Below are 12,444 nucleotides of genomic sequence, written 5' to 3'. Positions count from 1 at the left end.
CAATTTCCAAATCATGTCATTTTTGAAAAAAATATAAGGGTGATAGTCTGCTGGAAACAATTAACAACTGAGATGTCTTATAAATGGAAGTCCATTTTTTTCTACCATAATAAAAATAGAGAAACAGGATAAATTGTGTTTCTTTGAACATACAAAGAAATGATATGTAGAAGGCATCAAGTAAGCCTACAGTCATTTCTATTCAATTATATGCTTAGTTAATAATTTCATTAACCAATGTCTCCCCAATAATTAAATAAAAATTCAAAGAAATGAAAATAATAATAATAGTAATTTTGAATTTAATTGAATAAAACATGTATACTAAAATATTAAGAAACTTACCCTTAGAATAAAACAATTTTTTAAAGAAAGAAATTTTATTGCTTTTGAAACATTCAGTATAGAAAATTAAGGAGTGTATTTTAATTTTTAAAATTTTCTGTTTAAAAATCTTTGTCTTAAATAGAAAAAATTAAATATTTAAAAATGTAAAATTCCTAAGATCCCATCTATTTTAACAGATCCTTACTAATAAAAGCCTAAGTAGTTGTCACACCGTGATGCCCTCACGCCATCACAAGATGGCTGCGCACACAGTAGGGCTATGCAGGTGGGTGGGGCTGGGCTTGACGCTGCATGTGAGGCATGGAGCCTGCCTGGGAGACACGCCTCTGCGAGGCAAGGCCTGCCTAGGAGTCTGGTGAGGCCTGCCTGGAGGTTCTGCCTCCTCCCAGCTCCGTGTGGCGAGTCCTGCCTGAGGGTCCTGGGGGTCCCCGCCTCCCGGCTCCACAGGGCGCAGAGGTGGGACCCCTGGCTTCGGCCTACCTCTTTGGGGAAATCCATTGAGGAGCCCCGGATGGGTGGGCGGGGCCTAACCACTTTGGGGCAATCGATCGCGGGGCTCCCACACTGACAGGGCACAGGCCAGGCTGGGGGACCCCCACCTGAGTGCATGATATTTGTGTACCAGACCTCTAATATGTTTATAAAAATGTAGGCTTGCATGTAGCTTTAAAAAATATATAAAACTGGCAAAGTAAATTTGGAAATGGAAAGAATGAATGTTACAAGAACTATTTAGCATTGACCAAGCAGAATTTCTTCTTGTTATTAATTAAAAATAATTTTCACTACTGTTAATCGTGGGCCTGGACTCTGAATTGGTTTTGTGATTAAGCTAAAAAGTAAACATACAAGTGCCACCATTTGAACTCTCCCTTTCCAGAAATGCTTCTCTTGTTGAAAACGTGTGATGTTACCCTCTCCTTCTGTCTGACCTGAATTTCACAAAAATACTCGCTTTTTCAGTTTGCATACAAGGGTGAGGATGTCAAAACTAGACAATTTTCTATTAAATCATACATGTTACCGGAAAGACAAAAAGTGGTTTAGGTATTAGTCTTGTCCTACTATGGAGCCAGCACACTTGTGTGGATTCTAATGAGATTAGCTAAATGGGGAGAAGTTTGAATGAAAGAGAAGAGAAGAGGGAGCGATTGCGTCACACACCTGGCATGTCTGGGGTTCTGTAGAGCTCTGTGTAGAGGTTGGGAGCTGGATATTTTGGATGAGGATAAAATTTGTCCAAGGGGAGATGATAGCAAAAGGGGCTCCAAGGTGTTGAGAGAAAGAACTAAACATAGGCTTTGTACCAATGTTTCCTGCTCTCTCACATTTGTACCCATTCCCAACTGATTGATAAAAACTAATGAATTCATTTGTGCATCAACATCTCCATAGTATAAAGCTTCTCCTCTCTGGATATTAAAGGGGAATTAAGTTGATTAGAGCAATAACTCTGGCTATTAATTAAAACAAGCATGGGGCAAACTTAAAATAACTGATAGTACATATTAATTTTTTACTTACTTTATACACGGTTCCAAAAGCACCTGAACCAAGTACTTTTACTCTTTTGAGTTCAGTTTCTTTCAAAATACGGAGTTGAGCTTGATTGGGCGCTGTGCCACTTGGAGTTAAGGGTTCTACCAACTAAAAATAAATAAATAAGACAGGTTACAACTTCTAATCCAACAACCAGTGCTTCTCTCTCTTTCTCTACCCCTCGCTGGTTCCCATGCTCACACATACAAAATCACACAAGCACACTTTTTCTTGAAAAACAATATTTTTGTAAGATGGATGTCACCATTCCTTCAGACCCTATCCTTTCTCTGCTCATGCTCTTTGACTTGGTGAGCTGGAGTTATACTGGGCTAGGAGGTTCCCATCCCCCCATTTTTAGAAAAACTTAGAGACTAATTAGAGGCTCTTCGTTCTACTTTTTAAAGCCCCTTTCTTTTTGGCATTTCCAGCCAAGACTTGGATGCTTGCATACTCTAGTGAAGTTTTCTTTCTCATTTAAGATGGTTTGGCAGATCAAAACATGAAATGGTGCCTACTTGGCACTTAACAGCCAGAGTAAACATGTCAGAAGAGAGGGGGAAAAAAAGAGTTAGCACAATGCCAATACTCCTGGACAGTGCTTCTAAAACTTCCATGTACATATCAATCACCTGAAGCCCTTGCTAATTGGCAGATTCTGGTTCAGGAGGTCTGCAGTTGGGGCTGAAATTTGCTTTTTACAGAGCTTCCAAGTGATTCCTCTGTATGATGATGGTCCCTAAACATATTTTTAAGTAGCAGGACCCAGATATCGTCTAGATCAAAAATTCTAAAATGCTGTGAATCTATTCTAGATCATGAGTGAATGCTAGGAAATGCAAAGGAATAAAACTACACCAAGGAGCGAGATTCATGAGGTTTGGTTTCCTGAAGGAAGAACGCTACAACTGTTCTTGAGATGATGAAAAGCAGGTTGTCATGACAGAGGACACTGCCACCATGAACAGTTTAGACACAGCATCAAGGAGAAGGAGGGCACCATGGGGAGTGAACAGGTCTGAAGGGTGGGGGCCACGAGAGCATGATGTGGACTGCGTGTGGCTGAAGGAGGTAAGCTGTTACTGTGATAGTTTAGGTGCCATTCAGTCAGAGAGGGTGAATAAGCAAGGGGAAAGGTATGTGAATGTGTGCCAATGTCTTGCTTATGTGAGAAAAAAAAATGTAGACAATGAAGAGAGGCCGTACCCTTTTATGTAATGATGTTTACTTTGAATTTATATTAGTTCACACGAACACTCCATCCATGCTTTTGTTCTGGCCCTCCGGTCCAGTTTAAGAACCCATTGTGGCCCTCGAGTCAAAAAGTTTGCCCACCCCTTGTCTATACCCTTATGTTCAAATTTTAGATGTTTAATTATGCTTAAGGAAAAGGCAACTGAAATAGAAGTTGCTGTTTTATTAAGTTAAATAAAGGAGCTAAATTTTAAACACAGACAAATTGCTTGTACTTTATCAGCATAAGGGAGTAATTAAGGGCTACTCCTACTCAAATTATCTTGAAAACCAGCACAATATTACAAGATGTCTGTTTATAGGGGTAAGTTCACCGTGGCCCTCCAGTGTGGTTATTATTATTATGCTTCTGTGAACATCAAGGTTCACTGAATTTAGCTGCACAGAGTGTTGTATGGAGGTAAGCTTAGCCATGGCAAGAATTTTGGGAAGAAGATGATACAAATTATCAATAAACTTAGGTTGCTTTCTAACAGTCTGACAACTAATACACTTTTATTTCATCTTCAAATTTACATTGTTAAAACACATAACTGCATTTAAGTCACATAAAAGAAATCTTAGAAAGAAATCACAAAATTATTTGCTAAATCTGAAAAAAGGGGGTCTTCTGAAGAGAGTCCCCTTGATTTGAATTCACCTCTGTTGTGTAGCATTTGGTTAGTACATTTTGATAAACACACAATGAGTAAGTTTTATGAATTATTTTTTAAAACCCTATACAAAAGTCAAATAAAATCATCTGCAAGATTAGACTAGATTTCCTACTTAAGGCTAGCTTTATTTAAATACACACACACACACACACACACACACACAGTATCCATGCTTTAGCATATACAATGCAATCATTTTATATTTTGAAAGCTTCACAATTCTACCTGAGAAATTTAGTCTCTTACAATTTCCTGGGGTATCATTTAAAATTGTCTTAAAACATGTTGTTTTCACACACACCCCCAGAAATTTGAGTTTTATACCTTTAAATAAAGCATAGTTTCATTTTGTGAGCCAAAATGGTGGAAAGAGAATTAAGTTTATAGTCATAGGTTTGTATACCAGGGCTACCATTCACAGGCTTAGAAAGCAACTTACCCTTCTTGCCCCCTCATTCCACATCAATGAAACAGGTAAACCAATAATTACCTTAGAAGATTGCTAAAGAAGGCAATGGTATATAATATAGAATGAAAACTTTGGCACATTGCCTGTCATATGTAGGCACTGAATCTGTCACTCTTCCAGGGGTAGGATCAGCTGTCATTAATACATTACAGCATCTATCAAAGCGTCAGGCTCACAGTGCATCTCAATAAGTATGTGTTGGAAAAATATACATTTCCTACTTTTATTTTGTAACAGAAGAAAGACAAAAACCTGAAGCAAAAGTTTTGGGAAAGTATGGCAACTTGAAATACATTCTAATATACCATGCTTTAACAAACTGTTCACTGGTGAGTCAAATTTCCAGCTTCAATATTAAGGATTTAAGTCAATCCTCTTAAAAATTCCTCTTCTATTGCCCAACCAGTATGGCTCAATGGTTGAGCATTGACTTATGATCCAGGTCATGGTTCAAGCCCCGATTAGGGCACATATCCAGGTTGCAGGCTTGATCCCTAGTGTGGGGTGTTTAGGAGTAGCCAATCAATGATTCTCTTTCATCATTGATGTTTCTCTCTCTCTCTCTCTTTCTCTCTCTCTCTCTCTCTCTCTCTCTCTCTCTCTCTCTCTCTCTCTCTTCCTCTCTGAAGTCAATAAAAATATACTTTAAAAAAAAAAATCCCTCTTCCATTTAGATGGTAAAAAAATCATAGGTATTTACTTATACTGAGAGAAAGATAGGAATGAATTCAACAATTATCTAATTTAGTCCTACATAACTTTCTACATAAATAGAATTTGTGGATAACTTTCTACATAATAGAATTTGCTTTAGGAACCAATCAGTATAAGTTTATTTAGTAATAAAATGCCAAGTTGAAGGCCATTCTCAGAAAGCACCATACTAACAAAACAAAACAACTCTTTTTGTAACAATGAGTTTTTCTGCACCTGGCTAAGAGACATAATTTCTCTCCTATATAGTCCATCACCTAAATGTCCACTGCCGTCCCAAGCCTTCAATTCCTCTCCAAATATTGTTTATTCACTTTCCAGAATTCTCTCGCTGACTGCCCCAAGCTAAACACGGGGAAGAGTCTATCTGCCTCCAGCATCGTACCTAAGCTGAAAATACACACAGCACATGCACTGTGCTCGAACCTATTCACATGTGTGAACGTGAAGCCAAGTTGCTCTGTAAACATCCAACTCAACTAGAAATCACTACTTATGTTGTCCCGTGTATACAACTAACTACCTTTTGAAAGTTTACTCATATCTATTGATGGGACAGCCCATTCTAATTTTAAATAACTCTAATCCTTAGGAAGCATTTTAATATATGTAACTATAAAGTAGCTTCTTCTAGCTAATTATGATTTCTTGAGAAAAAAGCTACAATTTAATTCATTATCTGTGCAAAATTTATGAATGATTGAATATTTCTATTTCTGTTATTATTGGGAGGAAAAATCAGGACTGTCCCACTGTCAATTAGAAAAAGGAACAAAACCCAAGGAAAGCTATGTCTCAGAACAGATTAGCTCTGAATAGCTCGGCCTGGCAGGAGTGTGTGTACCAGGAGGAAGCGATAGTATTCCAGTTACGAAGAATCTGGTAATACATATTCTTCTGTAATTGTTTTTTCCCTATAACCAGTACAGTGAAAGCTACCAGCTTTCATGGTAGGGAACTCATAGCAATAGAAAAGAAATTATAATAATATATGGTAATTTACATATTCACAGTAACTAACATGCACAATATTAAATGCATCTCATAAATTGTGTGGTAAGGTCTGTGTGATTACAACACTAAGCTTTATCCTATAAGCTCAGCCTTTCACTGCTGGAATAATGACCCCAATTAAAGCATAAACTGCTTGCCTGTCTAGCTTTATTTTGAACCAGAAAAAAACTATCCCTAACATTTTTCTAGATCTGCTACTGAGATAGCCTCTATCCAGATAATTTCTAGATATACTAGAGCTTGATAATGGGACCCCTCTCCCAAAGAAACATCTGTCTTTTCCTCAATAAGGTAATTTCCTTGACCTCTGCTTTTGATCCTCTTTAAGCCATGAACATGCCTTGATTATTTTTACTATATACTCTGATTTTTTCATCAATTTTATATAACCGACTATAAAATATAAGCCCTCTGAACAAAATTTTCACTTGGATTAAAAACTGAGTATCATGCCAAAACCGGTTTGGCTCAGTGGATAGAGCGTCGGCCTGCGGACTGAAGGGTCCCGGGTTCGGTTCCGGTCAAGGGCATGTGCCTGGGTTGCGGGCACATCCCCAGTGGGAGATGTGCAGGAGGCAGCTGATCGATGTCTCTCTCTCATCGATGTTTCTGACTCTCTATTTCTCTCCCTTCCTCTCTATAAAAAATCAATAAAAATATATTTAAAAAAAAACAAAAACTGAGTATCTTATAAAACCTCCAAACCTAATGAAAATCCCTAAACACATGAAGAGAAGAAATAAACAGGTTACCTCTGTTTCCAGGAATCTTCTCAAGGCTCTTTTTTTCTTGATGCTCTTTCTTCTCGCATAAACTGCGAACGTTAGACCCATGATGACCAGGATAAAGAGCCCTCCAATGACTCCGGCTGCAATTAGAGGAGTTCTGCCAACCAGAATGGAAAAAAAATATGAAGAGAGAAAAGACAGAGAAAGAGCAAAGAGCCGTTGTACATATCCACATATCACAAATCTAGTCAGTTAGATGTAATAAAAATGCTTTAGAGCTATAGCAAAACTTCTATGGTTAAATAGGTAGTTGTTTTTTCAAGTAATAATTCATGCACATACAATTAATCTTGGGATATGAGCAGCCACACATGCAATTTCATAAAAAAAATAATATAAAACGTGGTAACAATGAAGAACTAAGGCCAAAATGTTAATATATGAGCATTTTAAATTATTTTAATGTAACTTTTATCTATAAGTGAATGGAAAATACATCTTAATTAGATTGTGGTATTAGATAATATTATTTTCAACATTTTCTCTAAAATAGGCTTTCTCAACAGTGGCACATTTGGCATTTTGGGCTTGATATTATATTTGTTGTGGGGGACTGGCTTGTGCTTTTTAGGATGGTTAGGAGCATCCTTGGCCTCCACCCACTAGGTGTCAGTAGCACCTCTATCTTCCAGCCATGACACTATCTCTAGACATGGTCACACGTCTACACAAATCACCCCTTGTTGAACCCCATTCCTCCAAAATATGAGGATACCGCTAAGAGAGATGTATTGGCAGAAGTGCTATTTCAAACTCTGGCAAAGGCAACTCTGTTGACAGGAGAAAGATAAAAATTGAATCAGAGTTATGATGACAGGAGTACATATTATTATCAAAAGTGTGTCTAAGCATCATTTGGCCATAAAACAGGTTTACAAATTAGGTATTACATAAAAGGGTGTTAATAGAACCAAAGAGGGATTAGAAAGAGACTGAGTAGAGATTTTTATTCTTAACATTGTTGGCTAAGATGTAGTTTTGTTTTGAAATATATTTTTATTGATTTCAGAGGAGAAGGGAGAGAGATAGAGAGATAGAAACATCAATGATGAAAGAGAATTATTGATTAGCCTCCTCCTGCATGCCCCACACTGGGGATGGAGCCTGCAACCTGGGCATGTGCCCTGACTGGGAATTGAACCGTGACCTCCTGGTTCATAGGTCAATGCTCAACTACTGAGCCATGCTGGTCGGCAAGATGTAGTTTTAAAGTGGATTTTTATCGTTTTTTAAGATAAAATATTAAAAATTAATTTAAAAATAGTTCTTTAAAAGTAATTTTTGTGGTTTTCACTTCTTGTTCTAGAATACAGTAGTATCTAGTAGTATATATGTATTTCTGTATTTCAGAAAATATTTTAAATTTTCAACCCAAGGCATAATTTTTAGTTCAAATGTTCAACATATCCCTGAAAAGCCACTATTCTACAAAAGGGTGTATTTTTGTTTCCTCAGCCCAATTTTTAATTGCAAAGGATTTAAGTATGATTTAGAATAGTGCCCAACATTTTGTTAATTCTAAACTTGCACTAAACTCTAAACTCATGTTTATTTTGCAAAGAATAAATGATATGTATTTATAAAAATATATGTCAGTATCACTGTAAATGATAAGAAATTATCTATTTGGTATTTATTTATTTTTTTCTGTGTGTGTTAAGAAGGATCACTAAGTATGGACCAGAAATTGGAAATATTGGGTTACAAAACAGTAGGATTACAAGTATGGAAAAATTGAGACATTGTGTATGCATGTGTGTGTGTGTGTGTGTGTGTGTGTGTGTGCGCACGCACGCACACATAGATGCATGTAAAAATATCTGGAATAATATACAATAAGACACTAATCAGTAGTTGTCTCTGAATAGTATCACTATGGTGCTCTTATTTTTGTATATTTACTTGTGGGAATTTACTAATTTTTTACAATGTATTTATTTCATTTTTGAAATAAAAGTTTACTAAATTAAAAAACACACACACACAAAAATAAATCACTGTCTAAACCAAGCGGCCAGTGGGCCACATGCCTCGCTTATTTGGACCGTGTTAGCCTTTGAGTTTGACATGTTTGGTTTAAAAGTTTATTTTTATAATACTGGTTTTGTTTTCTTTTTTTTCTTGAATGTTTATTTGGTTATTTTATTTTTTAAAAATATATTTTTATTGATTTTAAATATATTTTTCAGAGAGGAAGGGAGAAGGAGAGAGAGATTAGGAACATCAATGATGTGAGAATCATTGATTGGCTGCCTCCCACATGCCCCCTACTGGGGACTAAGTCCACAACCTGGATATCCCCCTAGGACTAACGCTGGCAATTGCCAACTAAACTATATTTCTGAAAGTATTTCCTCTTATATATGTGAGCAACAAATGTTTATCCATTCAATTGTTAGCCAATTTAGAGAATCAAAGAGACCTCAAGCTAACAAATCTTTCTACAGTGTGTGTGTGTGTGTGTGTGTGTGTGTGTGTATGAATGGTTCATAAATTAAGGTCAGAAAGATGATTCTCTGTAATCATATATATATTTTTAAAAGATATAATTAAGTAACATTGCTACGATCCTATACTTTAGCTTCCTTCTGACAAATTTATAGAGGCCATCAGACAAAAGTATGGTCTAGCATAAACCAGAGGTTAAATGTATTTTCAGCAATGTACTCCATGTTTCTTAGTTTGCTCTTGCTATCAGAAAACATATAGTTGACCAAAAATAAGTTGCTTCTTTATTTAAAGAAAATTCTTACAATCACTTGTCAACTGAGATAGAAAACACAACTTGGAAAATAACATTTTCAATTGTGTATTAACTATGTAAGCAGTTTAAAAATAGCAAGTTTATATAGGAGAAACATAAGATTTGACTGACATCAAAGTCAAGGTACTGATGGGTTTTATAAAACATGTAGTGTCACTAACAATTCACTTCATTTCCAATGGGAATTAATCTAATAGAAATGAAAATGTCAAAGACTTTCTATCCAGATATAGAAAACACTCACTTCCATAGAGCTAACCCAGAGATTTATTTTGTCCTATACACTACCCTTAAATTCAAATAATTTAAATAAATATAAAGTTTCCATCCTAATAATACTTGTATATTTTTCATGAATATTTCTTTTTACAAGCATTATCTACTTTTACAATAATATGTGAAATAGATCTTATAACCTCCATACTTAATAAGAAACAGACTCTCAATAGTTAATATACCTAGATAAGTTCAAACATAAATGATAATGCTAACATTTTACATCTTAGAATCTCAAGTCCCTTAATTTTTTAGCTATGTCATGTTGTCTCTCTTTCTACATATGATTCAATCGAATGGTTTTTTAAAGTAGCTAAATATGATTCATCAGATTTTTCTTCAATACCTGTATTTGATAGTAGAGAATAAAAATGCACATGTGTTTCTTTAGGGTTCTAATAAACTCTTTGATTTTACATTTACTTACATCTTACTACTGTGATTTTCACCAGATTTTTGTTTCATCTGCATTGCTATGTTCAGTGTGTTTCAAATTTAATAAATACTTTATGCCCTTATTGGAGTTTGTAAGTAACATTATTCTTTACTTAGATTCAGTTCATTTGTTTTCTCAGTTAAGAGGGTGTTTTGGGGGAGGGGGGCCTTTAAAAATTGCATTTCCTTTAAGAAAGGCAAGGACAAACAGTGCCTCTGAGCTGCCACTCTGTTCAGTCTTCCCCAGAGCAGCTTGGGTTGAAGCACTAGGAAACAGTGAAATCCCACAGAAGACATTTTAAGGGTCACTGCCTAGGGCAAGGAGAGCCGCATTAACAGGATTTTTTTTCCTCCTGCAAATTGTGCTTATTCTGACCCAGAATTCCACCTGCTCTATAAATATGACACACATTTTCCTTTTGAGGAAATGAATGTGATCTGGGTCAGAATCTGATGTAGGCCTCAGTTGACAGTTACAGTATTTGTATGTCTCTGCTTTGATTACAATTTGAGATTCCTCTGTTATGTCCTAAATATGACCAGGATCTACGTAAGTGCTGAAACATATGACTTTCAGCATACTCTCCCTCTTCCTAAGCAAATTTGAATGTTTCGTGATTTTTCTTCATGTGTTAAAATAAAATTTTTTTCAATGGTATTCAGTATGTAAATGTTACATATTTAAATCAGAGTTTCAAAGCATTTCAGTGGAAATATTATCATCAATATGTAACATCATCTGGATTCTTTATTTCTAGTCTAGGATTAATAACTGAGAAAAATTTCTACCAGTTTCACAGTAATTTCTTCCTTCTCTTTATAGGCAATATTTACACATATCCACATTTTTTGTTTGTTTGTTTACAAGTCATAGGAAAGTATACAACTTATACATCTGATTTTTGAAGCAATCATTCTATGGTTAAAGACGCCATCCTGAGAATATCTATAACTCACCTATGAATTTTACACCTCTGAATTTTTCCCAGGTTAATTGATGTGTAATTGAAAAATAACTGAATTTGTATAAATAAAACAGTGAATCAGAATCTGACCAGAAAGAACTTTTCTTTTAAAGGTCCTTTTACTGGTGAAATTCAACTATTTTTACCAACAAAATAAACATAATTTTATATGGTAAAAACATAAAATAAAATAAAAGGTCTTTGAGCTCAGATCAATTTTTGGTGCTCAGATTTTTTTCATGGCTTACATCTATTTAACAGCATCATAAATGTCTAAATTAGTAGCGCAGTTTTATCACTGTCTACATAGTTCAAATACATAAATATGTTTAATACCACAAACAAAACATTGTAAACTTTTAATTAAAAATGCATTATCTACAAATACTACTCCATCCTATTATGTACTCATTACATAGACATGGTAATCTGAAGCAATATGACAAAAGATTAAAAAATTGAGGATAAAGCTCCTAATTTCAGTTGCATTACCTACCAAAATGGTTCAACATGTTCTGGAATTTATTAGCTTCACATAAAGCAGTAAATATATTTTCATAAACTCTGCTTCATGAAAAAAGTGGAGGAGGTTAAATCATTGCAGACACCATTCTTTGTTCTCATATGCTAAATTTTCTTTAACCTCAAAATTGTCATTCTTTCTTTCTAAGGACTGTAATTTCAGATACCTGTGCTATCAACTGAGATTATATCCTATTGCAAAATGCATCTCTCTATAGCTACCAAAGCATTAAGCCACACATTTGTGTGATGTTTACTGCGCACAATAAATTACATAATACAGATGTAAGCAGTCTCATTTTTTGAGAATTTACAACCCAATTTTTAAAGTAATAGTTTGATTTCTCTTTATATGCAATTCTGTATATAAACATCTTTGAATAGTTTTGAAACAGGAACTTTAGGAGAATATAGGCAGGCTTAGGGAATTTTTAGAATTGGGGTTCATGGAAAAACACAGGGCTACAGACTGGGAGAATGTACATCTTCATAACACAAGGAAGCCAGGTGCAGATAGGGAGCTGGAAGTAGCCAAAATAGGTCTCTATTTACCAAATAAAGAAAGAAGAAAGCCCAGAAGGAATGGAAGGACTATGAGGGAGGAGGGCCTCAGGAATCACTATAGTGACCAATTCAAAAGGGAATATTAACCAATCAGAGGGGGTATCAGGACATAGGAACTGCAGCTTTTATAAACCAT

General features: G+C 35.4%; 1 protein-coding gene across 1 annotated transcript in view; it reads right to left on the bottom strand.

The window, feature by feature from the left end:
- The window catches only part of ERBB4 (erb-b2 receptor tyrosine kinase 4), a 608,719-nt gene that overhangs the window by 240,612 nt on the left and 355,663 nt on the right, over positions 1-12,444 (bottom strand). Inside the window, exons 17-18 of the mRNA XM_006778963.2 lie at positions 6,747-6,879; positions 1,873-1,995 (exon numbers count right to left, since the gene is read on the bottom strand). Coding sequence (XP_006779026.1) covers positions 1,873-1,995; positions 6,747-6,879 — 256 coding nt within the window. The remainder of the gene's footprint in view (positions 1-1,872; positions 1,996-6,746; positions 6,880-12,444) is intronic.

This window comes from Myotis davidii, unplaced genomic scaffold (assembly GCF_000327345.1).
Source record: "Myotis davidii unplaced genomic scaffold, ASM32734v1 scaffold268, whole genome shotgun sequence".
In the NCBI taxonomy this organism is placed as follows: domain Eukaryota; kingdom Metazoa; phylum Chordata; class Mammalia; order Chiroptera; family Vespertilionidae; genus Myotis; species Myotis davidii.
The sequence above is the reverse complement of the archived record's forward strand: the minus strand, read 5'-3'. Positions and strand labels throughout refer to the sequence as shown.